The 16,974-nt window shown below is 33.1% G+C and overlaps 6 protein-coding genes across 18 annotated transcripts in view; 4 read left to right on the forward strand and 2 right to left on the reverse strand.

Annotated features, from left to right (window-relative positions):
- The window catches only part of LOC126978296 (alpha-tocopherol transfer protein-like), a 47,573-nt gene extending 43,738 nt beyond the window's left edge, over nt 1-3,835 (reverse strand). Inside the window, exons 1-2 of the transcript XR_007732579.1 lie at nt 3,670-3,835; nt 2,761-2,920 (exon numbers count right to left, since the gene is read on the reverse strand). The gene's annotated coding sequence lies outside the window, so the exon portion shown is untranslated. The remainder of the gene's footprint in view (nt 1-2,760; nt 2,921-3,669) is intronic.
- A 3,496-nt stretch (nt 3,836-7,331) lies between these two features.
- LOC126978307 (tubulin polymerization-promoting protein homolog) lies at nt 7,332-9,786 on the forward strand. The gene is made up of 2 exons (XM_050827062.1): nt 7,332-7,617; nt 9,162-9,786. Exons 1-2 carry the CDS (start codon nt 7,439-7,441, stop codon nt 9,349-9,351), a joined length of 369 nt encoding a protein of 122 aa, XP_050683019.1. The 5' UTR covers nt 7,332-7,438; the 3' UTR covers nt 9,352-9,786.
- A 97-nt stretch (nt 9,787-9,883) lies between these two features.
- Nucleotides 9,884-10,850, forward strand: LOC126978302 (uncharacterized). Its single transcript, XM_050827055.1, has 2 exons — nt 9,884-10,215; nt 10,296-10,850. Exons 1-2 carry the CDS (start codon nt 10,183-10,185, stop codon nt 10,833-10,835), a joined length of 573 nt encoding a protein of 190 aa, XP_050683012.1. The 5' UTR covers nt 9,884-10,182; the 3' UTR covers nt 10,836-10,850.
- A 97-nt stretch (nt 10,851-10,947) lies between these two features.
- Nucleotides 10,948-16,974, reverse strand: part of LOC126978278 (basement membrane-specific heparan sulfate proteoglycan core protein) — a 225,620-nt gene continuing 219,593 nt past the window's right edge. For 12 of the 13 annotated variants that reach the window (XM_050827018.1, XM_050827017.1, XM_050827016.1 and 9 more), the window contains one exon: nt 15,920-16,757. In XM_050827018.1, coding sequence (XP_050682975.1) covers nt 16,754-16,757 — 4 coding nt within the window. In that variant the 3' untranslated portion in view covers nt 15,920-16,753. Of the gene's footprint in view, nt 11,786-15,919; nt 16,758-16,974 lie in introns of those variants that run through there. The other variant, XM_050827015.1, reaches the window with a different exon arrangement.
- Nucleotides 12,309-14,759, forward strand: LOC126978306 (tubulin polymerization-promoting protein homolog). Its single transcript, XM_050827061.1, has 2 exons — nt 12,309-12,590; nt 14,135-14,759. Exons 1-2 carry the CDS (start codon nt 12,412-12,414, stop codon nt 14,322-14,324), a joined length of 369 nt encoding a protein of 122 aa, XP_050683018.1. The 5' UTR covers nt 12,309-12,411; the 3' UTR covers nt 14,325-14,759.
- LOC126978303 (uncharacterized) lies at nt 14,952-15,822 on the forward strand. Its single transcript, XM_050827056.1, has 2 exons — nt 14,952-15,187; nt 15,268-15,822. The coding sequence occupies exons 1-2, from the start codon at nt 15,155-15,157 to the stop codon at nt 15,805-15,807; spliced, it is 573 nt and encodes a 190-aa protein (XP_050683013.1). The 5' UTR covers nt 14,952-15,154; the 3' UTR covers nt 15,808-15,822.

The following is a 16,974-nucleotide window of genomic DNA, read 5'->3' on the forward strand; positions in this document are numbered from 1 at the left end:
AATGAAGGAATCTCTTGTAATGTTTCGAAAAAGTACGTGCGGACCAGTGAAAGGTCCTCGAACGAGATTTAGAGGAAAACAAAGTGTTAAATTCAAGGCAGACACCGTCGCTAAGAAGCTGGTGCAAAAAAAAGTGTAACATTTTGTACCCTTGGAACTGTAGAGCGATCAGAGAAGTAAATACGAGTCAGCGAATTCCCAAGATATGTGAAAGCTCAATTAATAAATATTCGCGAGAGTTATATAAGAGCGGCTCGAATCATCGACGATCAAGTCATCTCCGATCGGCTTGATTCTTTGGCGTTGGGTAGAGATGTCGGTTCTCTCTGCATCTTCTACCACATTTATCATGAGGAGTGCTTAGAGGAGCTGTTTCGGGTTGATTCTAGCGGCCAAATTCCACCTCCGGACATTATGTGCAAAGTACTACCCGCATCACGTTGAGGTCTGGCACACCACAAGCGCGTTTTGCAAGAAATTTCTTGCCTCGCACAGCCACTTTGTGGAATCGATTACCGGCTGCGGTTTTCTCGAACCGATATGACTTAGGGACCTTCAATAAAATTCTAAAAGCATACTACCACCTTAAAGGCCGGCAACGCATCTCTTGACACCTGATGTTGCGGAAGTCCATGGGCGGTTGCCTTACCTCTCCCGTGAGCATCTTGCCCATTGCCCCCTCCTATTTGAAAAAAAAACCTATACATAGATAGGTACATACCTATCTATGTTGTAACCAACTTGCTATTACATATTCTTGTTACTACCTACATTGTGTGAGAAGATTTGAAAATAATACTTTCTTTCATTAATAGAGCCACACTTTGTTCTTTGAGAAATTCACTAACTGAGCGATAAAGTGAACAAAGAACATAGTAAGGATTAGCTATATTACTTACCGCTGCGCTGTTTAAGGAATACTCCTGTTTTCCGCACTATGTAAATCTGACATATCTTAATATATATAAATTACGTGACACGTTGTTTGTCCGCGATGGACTCCTAAACTAATGAACGGATTTAAATGGGGATTACTTCATGGAGTGCAGTTTAGTCCAACTTGAGAGATAGGATAGTTTTTATTTCGATTTGGGACCCATAATTATTTTTATTTTCATATTTGTTTTGTATGGACATATTTTCTATGAGAGAATTTATTGACGCACGGTTTGACAGTTCCATTGTGAAACAATTTCTTTATACCACGGGGCAATTCTTACGAAATAATTCTTGATGTTTTGAAATATCATTTGCAAATTCCTATAAAACAGATTTTTCTTATTATCTACAGAACAACGTCTGTCGGGTCTCCTAGTATACTACATATATATACTTATCTATAGCAAGTAATCAGTGATGACAATGGTGAAACTTTTAATATAAAATTATTTATTACTCAAGAGTACTTAATTTTAACCATACGAGGTTTACCTGATGTAAAGTGATCACTACCGCCCACATTATTCTGCATCACGATAGGTATCACAGGAGCGCCGGCGACCTTTTAGAGACCTGTACGCTTTTATTTAAAATTAAAAGTTTATTTTAAAGCGCGATAAAGCTGTGCCTGCATGAGACAGAAAGGAGGATATCCCAAAATAATTAATCTCTTTCGTTAGTGAGTAAATAACGAAAATAACGGACAGAAAGTAATTACCTGATCAAAATCTATAGAGGCAGAATAAAGCCGTGTAGGTCCGTAAATTATAATATATTTTACAGTGTTTAAGGCGAAGAGTAAGCAGAAAACACATAAACATGATGTTTTTAGACAAGTTTTGTGGTGAAAGTATAGCATTTCGAGCTATGAACACTATTTAATCCTGTTACACATATCCTTAAGTCTTATTTGTAGGTTGCTAATGCTTGCTGTTGATTATAGTTTTCACTCCAGAGTATTTTTGAACTACCACTTTTCCTTGCAGTTAAACAAGTTTTTTGGCATAGCATGACGTATTTTTTTAGTACAACTCTCAGAAAAGTTATTCTTATAGCTTTACTTTTTTGTGTAGGTATATTTATTCAGATTAGTAATGAATAACGAGGATTGTAAGCATATAAACTGTTTTCCACACAAGAATTTTGAAAATATTGGCTTTGTTACATAGATGGCGGGCCGGAAGCCGTGAACTCATATCGCTCAAGGTCGCTGGCATTTACTGTCCCCTTAAGTAAAACTTAGTTGAGTGTGATAAACGCGAACTTGACTTTGGCATTGGGCTGTCTTAGCTTAAACTCAGTATAATTTCAGATCTCGAATGACTATAAAAATAAAATCAAAGATTATGCTAAGTTTACACTCAGCTTAGTTTTACGTACGTAAAGTCTGAGCAAGGTCTCATTACGCTCTATAGATTACAAGACAACGTAATTTCATAGATACAATTGTTATATATTTTTTTTATAAAAATCATGAAATTATTTGTATCATGATTATGGAGTTGTTTTATAGTCAGCAGTACCAGTGGGAGGCTCCTTTGAACAGGATGCCGGCTAGGTAATGGGTCCCACAACGGCGCCTATTTCTGCCGTGAAGCAGTAATGTGTAAGCATTACTGTGTTTCGGTGTGAAGCGCGCCGTAGGGGGTCTTTCAAGAATCCTGAGCAGCACTGCATTGTAATGGACAGGGCGTAACAATTACCACCAACTGAACGTCCGGCTCGTCTCGTCCCTTATTTTTATAAAAAAAAAATAAAAAAAATACCTCTTTTAGTATGTAAACATACTTTGTATGCTAAATATATAAAAATAATATTTACGGTGAAAGGTTGAAAAATCCAGAAGCTATAATCTTGCTAGCTTGGCTCAAAACGATAAGGACAATGGTGAATGCCAAACATACAAAAACAATTTCACCCAGATCAAAATTTCCACAAAATAAGGTATTCAACGGGTATGCCATGATGCATATTTTTAGCTCTGAAAATAGTAAACATGAAATCAATACTATAAAAAATTACGTACATGTAAATTGGGTACTAATATCGAATACTTTATTAACTTTTTTTGTATGTTTTTTTCAATAAAAAATAACACCGTGAATGTTTCGGGGAGCTTGCCAACACATATCAGTGAAAATCACATTCAAATTGTTGTGGCCTGTTGCCGAGATGAGTGTGAAAAAAAAAAACAATTTCATTAGAAATGGAAGAGAAAAACAAACGTGCGTATGGGTCATTTGATGTTAAATGATCATCGCCGCCTACATTCTCCTGCAACACCAGAGGAACCACAGGAGCGTTGCCGGCCCTTTAGAAACGCGTACGCGTCCTCTTTGAAGCTACCCATGCCGTAGTGTCCTGGAAACACCGCACAAGGATGCTCACTACACAGCTTGGTTGTACGTGGAAGAAAGTTCCTTAAAAACCGCACTGTGGAGGAGGTGGGGATGATATTTGTGGCTTGCGGTGTGAAGGTGTAATGCCGCGGCAGGAATCAAGTGAAATAGCTCTTCGGAATACTCCCCGTGATAAATGCGGTAGAAGACAATGAAGCGACGTCTCTACACAACGCCAAGTTATCATACCAACCAACGCCATCCACAGAGCACTGGGTTCCCGACAATTCGATTGAATGTAAGGCAGTATATATAAGCTGTGTATAATATTTTCACTTAGATATAGTTGATGAATTTGCGTTAAACAGCATCAAACACAATTTCCACTTACATTATTGTAGTATTCTGCTAGATTTCATAACATTTAATTAATATTAATATTTAACAATTTTAAATTTGTTTAATTTATTATTTTTAAAAAAGTTATTGTAAATTCATCGTAATAAGACGTTTATGTGACACCAAAGAGTGACACGCGAATGTCTGATGAAATCGTGAATCAGCCTGAAAAAAAATAGATATGACATCAATCATATTATAGTTTTAAAAGAGGTAGATATGTTACTAGCGCGCAGAAAATTAAATAGATAAATAGCCAAATGATACAATTGGTCCCTTTGGTCGTAGTTAATTGTTAATATTAACTTGTTAAAATGCTAAAAATAATGTGAAAAAATAGCATGTTGCGCAAAACGCTAATTATTATAACACTGTTTAAAATCACAAGTTTTATATTACTGCTTAGATAAATATCACCATTTGTTAATTTAACATTAGCACAACATTTTATTTATGTTAGCAGTTAGTTACCATTAATTACAATGATTAACAATCTACATAGGTTTTTTTTTTGTGTTAGGTTTTTAGGACTGTCTACACCCCTTAACCTAGACCATTATAATTACAGTTATTTCAATATTTTAAAGTTATTTTACACATTGAACACTAATTACTAAAACTAATCAACTAGGTATAAGCAAAATAGAAAATTAATTTAATAACCAAAATGTACCTAACAACCAAAAATCAGAAATTTTTCCGAAACAGTAATGTTCGACTTGTCATGGCACCCCTATGCAAAAGTTATGACTAATTGAGATTTGAGTAACACTGAAATTGATATCATCAATGTGACTACATATTATAATCAATATTCAATTAAATTTTAAGCTATTGCATAGCTTGAGCGTGGAGACCGAATCCAGAAATTCCGTAACGAAATTCGAAAATAACCTAAGACACACCACTAGACGTATATATATATATATTTCGCCAAGGTTGTTATAGCTGCAGAAGGTTCGAGCCTGGGGTACGTCTTGATTTTATTTATTTCTTTATTTTTTTTATCACGTTTTTTAAATTTTTATTATTATGATAAGTATTTTTATTTAGTTTCACCTGTCCCGTTGTCTGTCTGTAATCAAATCTTGCAAGTTAAATTTTAATCACTTCCCGTTTGCTTTTTTTAAAATTAATTTTATCAAAAATAACCTCAATATTATTACTTTTTTATTTTCATTGTTGTTTTTGAAATATTAATAATATGAAAATGTGTCAGTCGACAGTTATGGTCCATTCAATGGGAAACGAGTGCCATCTTGTGTTAAAATATAAAACTACGATAAATAAATTTATCAGTTTCTTTACATTTTTTTGGATCACTTAGTGTATCCAAAAAATAATCCGAGCAACTGGAGTACACGGAAGAAGGGTCGAAAATACTTGGTACAAATGGTAATAACTTTCCACTTATTTTGGCTGGCGATTTCAACTTCGCTGATAAAAAATCAGAGCGGTTGATCAAAGCTCATTTATTTAATAAAAGAAAAAAAAATGTTTTCTTATCGGTCACCGCGCTCAAAAAGTGTAACTTGAATTAATAAATATCAAAGAAAAAGAAAATAAAGGAAAAAAATACTGCATAAATAAAATAAATAAGTATAATTGCATAAGTTGATAAAAAATGCTATGCAATAGCTTTACCGCGGCAGTCCCCGAGTGCCACACGTCTTTTTTTTATAAAATCAATGACACTTCATTTGCTTTGTTTTATTTATTGAAATTGGTTCAATGCAGTTTTACTACTTTGGAACTTTTACTACATGAATGAATCGTATTTTAGGCATAAATCATGGTGTACGGTAAAAAATCATATCTGATGAATTATTCTGTAGTTTTCTTTTCAAATATGAAGCAATTAGCAAATTAGATTTATCTCTTTTTCGCTTGCGATAATTGCATTAACAATTCTTTGAAGTGTAATCGTAATGTAGTATGCTATTGCAATGTTAAATTATTCATGTGTGCGGTTAGTGTATCATTAACAAACACCGAATGTTGTCTAGGTAACCTATCTATACTTTTAAATATCATTGCATAACATATTGTGTATAGAATCTCAATCAAGACGATAGTAAATAAGTTTTTTCACAATTATATTCAATACATTCTCAAGAACTACATCTTACCAAAGAAGATAATAATCCTCCAGGTTCTACGTTTTAGACCCTTTATATAAAATTTAGCTCGCAACATAAAAAACCAAACGTTGTTAGAAATTGCAATTTTGTAAATAATTATCTGTAGCTTATTAAGAAATTATTCAAAATCAGCTAAGTATATTCTATTTCTGCCTTTTGAAGTTCGTTCCAATTTAAGCATAAAATTGACACTTAATTACGTAATCCCTACTAGAGCTGGGCTTGTATGTAGTAGGAAATTGTAAATACGAACTAACGAGTAAGGTAACAATATATATTTTGCTCGATTTATTTGGGCAAATAATTACAATTACTACGACTGCACCATTTCAAGATAAAACCATATACAATTAAGTATGATCCTTATAAGTAAGCTCATAAGATCAGAGGGCAATGGAGAGGGCTATGCTCGGAGTTTCCCTACGAGATCGAATCAGAAATGTGGAGGGCCGTAGGAGAACCAAAGTTACCGACATAGCCCAAATGATTGCGAAACTGATGTGGCAGTGGGCAGGGCACATAGTTCAAGGGACAGATGGCCTATGTGGCAGTAAAGTCCTCGAATGGCGACCACGTACCGGAAGACGCAGTATTAATAGACCCCCCACAAGATGGACCGACGATCTGGTCAAGATTGCCGAAATAGTAGACCGATCGTCGTGGAAATCTTTGGGAGGCCTTTGTCCAGCAGTGGACGTCTTCCGGCTGAAGATGATGATGAAGATACAATTAATTTATTAACGGTCACAGTTAAAATCTTACTGGATAGTATGCACAGCGTTGCTAGTTTTTATTATTTTAAGTTTAGTATTTTATATTTATTATCATATGAAAATATCTTGTGTGTTATGTTCGTGAAATTGTTCTAGCACTGACTGTAATTTGTTTTATGTTTTTTTGATGTTTAAGCGCTTATTACACTTCACTGAGTTTAGTCATATGAATTCAGTCGTTTACTGTATTAAGACAAGTAAAATTGCATCAGCAAGCTAGCATCCTAAATTAAGAACTAAGGATGGTTTCTGACTGACTGAATCATTAAGAAGCATATTTACAAACATATTTAGGAAAATGTAATCGCAGATTTCAGTCGCTCATGGCTCTTCGTGCGTCACGTGTCGTAGGATAGTATATTGCTTTTGAATAAACGACGTCATAATATTTAATAATAATATGTCAAACGATCTCGAATCCATTCGTAGATTATTTCTGAAGTTTGCTGGTTACCTGGTTACTTGTACCCATAATGTCCATATTTACTAGCTTTCCGCGCAGGTACAAATATTCCTTCACCCATGTTTTCTTTTTTCTATTTTAATTGAGCCAACGGCAATGGTTTTGTACAGACCAATTTTTTTGTGTCTGGACCAATCCATATGACAAGTTAGACATCGTCGCGATTCAGTAACTAAATTTAGGACAGTGTGATCAGAAGCGTCTAATTTGTAAGTTAGTGAAGTATAATATGTACTTTATGGCTAGTTGTCATAGCGACCGTCGTCACTATAATATTTTGACGTATAGGCGGTCACATTATGAAATACTTTAAATTTGATAATGTCTAGTACCAATATATAGTAGATATGTTTAAATTTATAAATAACTAAGATCTAAATAACAATGGAAGAAGAAGCCACTCTTGAAGGGCAGTTTTATGAATTTTCAAGATTAATGGATAACAAGCGAGATGGAAAATCAATAACTTTGTACAGATCAGATTACTGGATGAGGCAAGCAAAGCTACTAGATGACAGGAAGTTAACAATGACAGACACTGGTATTCTCTTCAATAAGTTCTGGTACGTGATGGTTGATTTACGGCCGTTTTCAATAACCTATCTATCTTTAGTTTAACTTACTAGAGGTAGACAAATCTATCCTTTTACGCTTACTTACATTTCAATAACCTATCGACATAAAGAATTGGACTATAACTATATCGGACATAGCTATTGATTGATAGGATCTTGTCATTAAACAGTGACAGCAATGTATCAGTAACTAGAGATACGTTATTGAAAACGGCCGTAAGAACAACAAAAAACATGTAGGTAATTTCCCTTTCTTGTTTACATTTTTAAGTTGTTCATGTCATAACATAAATAAACAGTTATAACGAAGTATATTATAAAAAAATTGTTAGTTAGGATTACTGTACTAGAACATTTAGTTGATATGTACTTAGTTATAGTACAAGAGTAATGAAATATAAACCTTATACTTATTTGTTTGAAAATAAAGGACGAGACGAGCAGGATATTCAGCTGATGGTAATTGGTACGCCATGCCATGCAGTGCAATTGCGCTCGCCACCTTGACACAAATGTTAAATCTCATTTGTCCAGTAATTTCAATAGCTGCAGCGCCCTTCAGGCCGAAACACAGTAATGCTTACACATTACTGCTTCACGGCAGAAATAAGCGCCATTGTGGTACCCATAACCTTGCCAGTATCCTGTGACATTAGTATTAGCTTATGAACTAATATTTATTCTAATATGGACGAAGAAATAGCTACAGTAGATGTACAATAGACGTCCCTTTATTGTGTGTCTTTTACACTATTAATCACGGGGAGCATTCCGAAGAGCTATTTTGACCTGACTTTTGCCGCCAATTTAAACCTTCCCACTCCACAAATTAAAATATCATCCTCACCATCTGGATGTGTGGCGTTCCTCCACAGTGCGGCTTTCATGGATTTTTCTTCAACGTACAACCAAGCTCTGGAATGAGCTTCCTTGTGCTGTGTTTCAGGGACGACACTACATGGGTACCTTCAAAAAAAGCGCGCACCCTTTTATAAAAGGCCGGCAACGCTTCTGTGGTTCCTCTGGTGTTGCAAGAGAATATGGGCGGTGGTGATCATTTAACATCAGGTGACCAGCTCATTTAACCCCTATTCCATAAAAAATAAAGCTGCGCAAAGCGTTCGATTAATAACAATACTACTACTGACGAGCAAGCTTCAACAGATCAGCGTATCTTTGAAAATAAAAAGTCATGCTAGAGAGTTTTTTAGACAAAGCTAAAACTAGCCTTCATCCCTATCGAAGGCCAATTATAGTATTAATTTTTCAATATTATTATACATACATACGGCCTTACAAATAAAATTGATATAACGTTATTCTTGAGAATAAAATATTGACTATACCGCTGAAGACACTGTCGTATAATAATTCAGAAGTTTTCCGAATGCCTTGCAAATAAACGCGGGACACGTTATACGTCCGAATAAACCAATCATAAGCCAAATGTTTATTTGTAAACATTTTGCATATTCTTGGTTTTATACGAAGATTATTTGTAAGGCCGATAATCACCAAACCGTGTATTGCAGTAAGTCTGAATTAAACTGGACTGAATGGAGTGAGTTCCTGCACGATCTTTGTCAATTGAAAGGTTATGATGAAGAGAAAATTCAAGAGACGCTCACAAATTGTGGCCTTCCGGGACAAACCCCTGTTTCCGTACCGCAGTACAGAGACTTTTTCCTAACTTATAAACCGAAAGAGAAATCTTTGTTTTAATTAAACGGTTAAACAATTTGTTATTTTCAATGTGATAATCCTCACTTCTAGGATGAATTACATATTGAGTTATTGGTTTGTTTACTTGTAAATATCTTTATTTCTATCATAAGATGGCGGATATATGGTTTCCAACCTTTTTAAGTAATGTTTAGTCTTGCACAGCCAGTTTGTGGAATATGTCGACGGCAGTATTTTTGAACCGAAAATGTCTTAGAAACCTTGAACTGTGCGTAATTGTGAAGTCCAATGGTGAGAGGTTTTCACTTTCTTTCAGGTGCGCCACTTCCTCGTTTGACCTCTAATAAAAAATATTCAAGTACAAGTCTAACGTGCTTAGCGAAAATTATATAACATCAATAAAATACTTTATTGTTTACATCAAAACAATAGAGTTAGGCGTTATAACCAAAAATAAATTTTGAATTTTACAAACTTGTTTTTTTTATTGTGACGGCATTTCGGGTGTCTAAACTCTTACGTGTTAATGTTAATAAGATACAGCCCACAATTAGACAGACGGACTGAAAGAAAAAGTGGAACTAGAGAGTTATAAGATTTCTGTTGGTTAATCTTTAATATTTTCTCTACCAGCTTGGCATGTTATAGTTTATCTTTAAAACGTTGATAAGTAAACCCGAATATATTTTAGTCAATTGATCAACTCAGTTAACATGTAGTGTGTATAAATTGTAAATAAAATACAGATTGAAAATAATATCTAGGAATACCATTAACTTCTAAAATTAATTATCGTCCCATGGGCGCTCATAAAAGTTCCGCATATTTTCACAACGAAATTAGATTTTAGAGTTATTTTCTTAGTTATGGATGAAAAACATCATGTTCGTGAAGTTCTTATTGGTAAGAATGGAAAATGATTTTTTAATATTGGTGTGATATTTATGTATAGGTTATTTAATTTCCCATATTTTATTTTATAGATAGTTACTGCGAATCTTATTTTATTTGGTGAAATAACGTCTTCGAAAATAAAATATTATAATATTGAAGATGATGTGACCATAGACAAATTAGACTTGAGTAAGCTTATAGATTTAATTACAAGGACAAAGGAATTATCAAATATAAGACGAATGAATAGAAAAAGAAATGGAAATGACGTGTTTAATCATTTGAAACAGAAAATAGGCTCTAAACAATTAAAGAAATTACTGCGACAGGATAATGAGGGTACTACTGTTGAACATCATGAAGACGAATTTGAAGGATTAATCGAAGATGAACTTAAAAATGCTTTATCCCAAAAATACTCAGCCCTTATGGATAGACCGTATGTAGAGAAAAAAGGAAAAAATGATTTCCTTGTCCTACATGCAGATGTACATGATCCGTTTGTTACTGTAGTTCCAAATGCAATCTATTACAATGTTGAAAAAAAATGTGTCAATTGGTTGGAAGATTGTAATTTGCAAGGTCTTAGAGGCAGATTAATGCAAGTCGTTAACTCACCTTACAAATAAATCTCATGAAATTATTACTAGTGTATTTAAAAACTTTGCTTGTTATAAACATTTGTAAAATAATTCTGTCACTGTTTAACTTGTTCAAGATTCAGGTGGTTAAATAAAACAATTTTATTATATACATGGTTTTAATTTATGGTTAGTTGTGCAACATAACACCTTACTGAATCGCGTTATATTCAGTAATACTAAAGTAGAAATGTTACTGCTAAAGTTATAGCTCAAAGAATAAAAGAGTTTCAAACAAATAAAAGCACCGAAAATCTCCAGATTAAATGCAGGAGTACGCTTAAGCTAAAAGCAATATCAAATGCCAACAATAAAAATGTACTTTCGTGTTATAGTTAAGTGGCAATCTCATACCTAATTAGATGTACTAGACCAACAAGTACACATTCTTTTGGCACATTTTATATTGCCAAGTTGAAAATAATATATTGAAAATTAATGGCAAAATAGTATAAAAATAGTAGTATAAAAAAGCTTGGCGTAAAAGTGAAACTATGGTATGAATTATTTTTATTTAATAGTTACCTAGCTACAGCAATAATTATATCTTATGGCACCAAGACTCTTATAGAGAACCCCAAGATTTGGGCATTTTGATTTAGACAATATACATTGAAATATTCTTAACTTACAAAGCTATATGTATTGTCCAGATCGGCGAAATATTAACACTAAATGTATCGGTACAATTTTATTCTAATATATCTTAAAAATCATGCTTCCATGATAATATCTGCCACTTTAAAAATATGACAGAGATTCAAAACAGGCATAATATTAAACATTTTATCAATATTATTACTACTTATTATCATTATTTTATGAATTGACATTTATAATGCTTGGAACTATAATATAATGTGGATAATAGAGAGATATTGTTATTTAAGTTCCGAAGAATAATCTCGGCAGCTGTAGGAAGATCCATCTCTGATTATCTGAAAATAATAAATTTAATTTAGTTTTACTTGTTTGAGATAGTTAGGTTATAATTTTAAATGTATGACGTTTCGTAAGAGTAAGTTATGTGAGATCTACTTTAAATTATGTCACCAAATAAAAATAAAAATGATATAATAGATCTTAGTTTTGATTTTATTTAATATTTATACAAAAAAGCATGAAATCACAATGTGTGCTCTACTCTCGACAAGCCACTGTGTGACAATTTTGCAAAATAAAATTATGAGTATATCTCACACTAAATCAATAAAAAAAGCAACAAATATTCCTTCACCCATGTTTTCTTTTTTCTATTTTAATTGAGCCAACGGCAATGGTTTTGTACAGACCAATTTTTTTGTGTCTGGACCAATCCATATGACAAGTTAGACATCGTCGCGATTCAGTAACTAAATTTAGGACAGTGTGATCAGAAGCGTCTAATTTGTAAGTTAGTGAAGTATAATATGTACTTTATGGCTAGTTGTCATAGCGACCGTCGTCACTATAATATTTTGACGTATAGGCGGTCACATTATGAAATACTTTAAATTTGATAATGTCTAGTACCAATATATAGTAGATATGTTTAAATTTATAAATAACTAAGATCTAAATAACAATGGAAGAAGAAGCCACTCTTGAAGGGCAGTTTTATGAATTTTCAAGATTAATGGATAACAAGCGAGATGGAAAATCAATAACTTTGTACAGATCAGATTACTGGATGAGGCAAGCAAAGCTACTAGATGACAGGAAGTTAACAATGACAGACACTGGTATTCTCTTCAATAAGTTCTGGTACGTGATGGTTGATTTACGGCCGTTTTCAATAACCTATCTATCTTTAGTTTAACTTACTAGAGGTAGACAAATCTATCCTTTTACGCTTACTTACATTTCAATAACCTATCGACATAAAGAATTGGACTATAACTATATCGGACATAGCTATTGATTGATAGGATCTTGTCATTAAACAGTGACAGCAATGTATCAGTAACTAGAGATACGTTATTGAAAACGGCCGTAAGAACAACAAAAAACATGTAGGTAATTTCCCTTTCTTGTTTACATTTTTAAGTTGTTCATGTCATAACATAAATAAACAGTTATAACGAAGTATATTATAAAAAAATTGTTAGTTAGGATTACTGTACTAGAACATTTAGTTGATATGTACTTAGTTATAGTACAAGAGTAATGAAATATAAACCTTATACTTATTTGTTTGAAAATAAAGGACGAGACGAGCAGGATATTCAGCTGATGGTAATTGGTACGCCATGCCATGCAGTGCAATTGCGCTCGCCACCTTGACACAAATGTTAAATCTCATTTGTCCAGTAATTTCAATAGCTGCAGCGCCCTTCAGGCCGAAACACAGTAATGCTTACACATTACTGCTTCACGGCAGAAATAAGCGCCATTGTGGTACCCATAACCTTGCCAGTATCCTGTGACATTAGTATTAGCTTATGAACTAATATTTATTCTAATATGGACGAAGAAATAGCTACAGTAGATGTACAATAGACGTCCCTTTATTGTGTGTCTTTTACACTATTAATCACGGGGAGCATTCCGAAGAGCTATTTTGACCTGACTTTTGCCGCCAATTTAAACCTTCCCACTCCACAAATTAAAATATCATCCTCACCATCTGGATGTGTGGCGTTCCTCCACAGTGCGGCTTTCATGGATTTTTCTTCAACGTACAACCAAGCTCTGGAATGAGCTTCCTTGTGCTGTGTTTCAGGGACGACACTACATGGGTACCTTCAAAAAAAGCGCGCACCCTTTTATAAAAGGCCGGCAACGCTTCTGTGGTTCCTCTGGTGTTGCAAGAGAATATGGGCGGTGGTGATCATTTAACATCAGGTGACCAGCTCATTTAACCCCTATTCCATAAAAAATAAAGCTGCGCAAAGCGTTCGATTAATAACAATACTACTACTGACGAGCAAGCTTCAACAGATCAGCGTATCTTTGAAAATAAAAAGTCATGCTAGAGAGTTTTTTAGACAAAGCTAAAACTAGCCTTCATCCCTATCGAAGGCCAATTATAGTATTAATTTTTCAATATTATTATACATACATACGGCCTTACAAATAAAATTGATATAACGTTATTCTTGAGAATAAAATATTGACTATACCGCTGAAGACACTGTCGTATAATAATTCAGAAGTTTTCCGAATGCCTTGCAAATAAACGCGGGACACGTTATACGTCCGAATAAACCAATCATAAGCCAAATGTTTATTTGTAAACATTTTGCATATTCTTGGTTTTATACGAAGATTATTTGTAAGGCCGATAATCACCAAACCGTGTATTGCAGTAAGTCTGAATTAAACTGGACTGAATGGAGTGAGTTCCTGCACGATCTTTGTCAATTGAAAGGTTATGATGAAGAGAAAATTCAAGAGACGCTCACAAATTGTGGCCTTCCGGGACAAACCCCTGTTTCCGTACCGCAGTACAGAGACTTTTTCCTAACTTATAAACCGAAAGAGAAATCTTTGTTTTAATTAAACGGTTAAACAATTTGTTATTTTCAATGTGATAATCCTCACTTCTAGGATGAATTACATATTGAGTTATTGGTTTGTTTACTTGTAAATATCTTTATTTCTATCATAAGATGGCGGATATATGGTTTCCAACCTTTTTAAGTAATGTTTAGTCTTGCACAGCCAGTTTGTGGAATATGTCGACGGCAGTATTTTTGAACCGAAAATGTCTTAGAAACCTTGAACTGTGCGTAATTGTGAAGTCCAATGGTGAGAGGTTTTCACTTTCTTTCAGGTGCGCCACTTCCTCGTTTGACCTCTAATAAAAAATATTCAAGTACAAGTCTAACGTGCTTAGCGAAAATTATATAACATCAATAAAATACTTTATTGTTTACATCAAAACAATAGAGTTAGGCGTTATAACCAAAAATAAATTTTGAATTTTACAAACTTGTTTATTTATTGTGACGGCATTTCGGGTGTCTAAACTCTTACGTGTTAATGTTAATAAGATACAGCCCACAATTAGACAGACGGACTGAAAGAAAAAGTGGAACTAGAGAGTTATAAGATTTCTGTTGGTTAATCTTTAATATTTTCTCTACCAGCTTGGCATGTTATAGTTTATCTTTAAAACGTTGATAAGTAAACCCGAATATATTTTAGTCAATTGATCAACTCAGTTAACATGTAGTGTGTATAAATTGTAAATAAAATACAGATTGAAAATAATATCTAGGAATACCATTAACTTCTAAAATTAATTATCGTCCCATGGGCGCTCATAAAAGTTCCGCATATTTTCACAACGAAATTAGATTTTAGAGTTATTTTCTTAGTTATGGATGAAAAACATCATGTTCGTGAAGTTCTTATTGGTAAGAATGGAAAATGATTTTTTAATATTGGTGTGATATTTATGTATAGGTTATTTAATTTCCCATATTTTATTTTATAGATAGTTACTGCGAATCTTATTTTATTTGGTGAAATAACGTCTTCGAAAATAAAATATTATAATATTGAAGATGATGTCACCATAGACAAATTAGACTTGAGTAAGCTTATAGATTTAATTACAAGGACAAAGGAATTATCAAATATAAGACGAATGAATAGAAAAAGAAATGGAAATGACGTGTTTAATCATTTGAAACAGAAAATAGGCTCTAAACAATTAAAGAAATTACTGCGACAGGATAATGAGGGTACTACTGTTGAACATCATGAAGACGAATTTGAAGGATTAATCGAAGATGAACTTAAAAATGCTTTATCCCAAAAATACTCAGCCCTTATGGATAGACCGTATGTAGAGAAAAAAGGAAAAAATGATTTCCTTGTCCTACATGCAGATGTACATGATCCGTTTGTTACTGTAGTTCCAAATGCAATCTATTACAATGTTGAAAAAAAATGTGTCAATTGGTTGGAAGATTGTAATTTGCAAGGTCTTAGAGGCAGATTAATGCAAGTCGTTAACTCACCTTACAAATAAATCTCATGAAATTATTACTAGTGTATTTAAAAACTTTGCTTGTTATAAACATTTGTAAAATAATTCTGTCACTGTTTAACTTGTTCAAGATTCAGGTGGTTAAATAAAACAATTTTATTATATACATGGTTTTAATTTATGGTTAGTTGTGCAACATAACACCTTACTGAATCGCGTTATATTCAGTAATACTAAAGTAGAAATGTTACTGCTAAAGTTATAGCTCAAAGAATAAAAGAGTTTCAAACAAATAAAAGCACCGAAAATCTCCAGATTAAATGCAGGAGTACGCTTAAGCTAAAAGCAATATCAAATGCCAACAATAAAAATGTACTTTCGTGTTATAGTTAAGTGGCAATCTCATACCTAATTAGATGTACTAGACCAACAAGTACACATTCTTTTGGCACATTTTATATTGCCAAGTTGAAAATAATATATTGAAAATTAATGGCAAAATAGTATAAAAATAGTAGTATAAAAAAGCTTGGCGTAAAAGTGAAACTATGGTATGAATTATTTTTATTTAATAGTTACCTAGCTACAGCAATAATTATATCTTATGGCACCAAGACTCTTATAGAGAACCCCAAGATTTGGGCATTTTGATTTAGACAATATACATTGAAATATTCTTAACTTACAAAGCTATATGTATTGTCCAGATCGGCGAAATATTAACACTAAATGTATCGGTACAATTTTATTCTAATATATCTTAAAAATCATGCTTCCATGATAATATCTGCCACTTTAAAAATATGACAGAGATTCAAAACAGGCATAATATTAAACATTTTATCAATATTATTACTACTTATTATCATTATTTTATGAATTGACATTTATAATGCTTGGAACTATAATATAATGTGGATAATAGAGAGATATTGTTATTTAAGTTCCGAAGAATAATCTCGGCAGCTGTAGGAAGATCCATCTCTGATTATCTGAAAATAATAAATTTAATTTAGTTTTACTTGTTTGAGATAGTTAGGTTATAATTTTAAATGTATGACGTTTCGTAAGAGTAAGTTATGTGAGATCTACTTTAAATTATGTCACCAAATAAAAATAAAAATGATATAATAGATCTTAGTTTTGATTTTATTTAATATTTATACAAAAAAGCATGAAATCACAATGTGTGCTCTACTCTCGACAAGC

Source organism: Leptidea sinapis, chromosome Z (assembly GCF_905404315.1).
Source record: "Leptidea sinapis chromosome Z, ilLepSina1.1, whole genome shotgun sequence".
Lineage (NCBI taxonomy): Eukaryota > Metazoa > Arthropoda > Insecta > Lepidoptera > Pieridae > Leptidea > Leptidea sinapis.

Coding starts and splice junctions, on each gene's coding strand:
- LOC126978303 (XM_050827056.1), top strand. CDS start 15,155: ATGAAAAACATCATGTTCGTGAAGTTCTTATTG. Junction 15,188..15,267: donor TGTTCGTGAAGTTCTTATTG/GTAAGAATGGAA, acceptor TTTATTTTATAG/ATAGTTACTGCGAATCTTAT.
- LOC126978307 (XM_050827062.1), top strand. CDS start 7,439: ATGGAAGAAGAAGCCACTCTTGAAGGGCAGTTTTATGAATTTTCAAGA. Junction 7,618..9,161: donor ATTCTCTTCAATAAGTTCTG/GTACGTGATGGT, acceptor CGTGTATTGCAG/TAAGTCTGAATTAAACTGGA.
- LOC126978302 (XM_050827055.1), top strand. CDS start 10,183: ATGAAAAACATCATGTTCGTGAAGTTCTTATTG. Junction 10,216..10,295: donor TGTTCGTGAAGTTCTTATTG/GTAAGAATGGAA, acceptor TTTATTTTATAG/ATAGTTACTGCGAATCTTAT.
- LOC126978306 (XM_050827061.1), top strand. CDS start 12,412: ATGGAAGAAGAAGCCACTCTTGAAGGGCAGTTTTATGAATTTTCAAGA. Junction 12,591..14,134: donor ATTCTCTTCAATAAGTTCTG/GTACGTGATGGT, acceptor CGTGTATTGCAG/TAAGTCTGAATTAAACTGGA.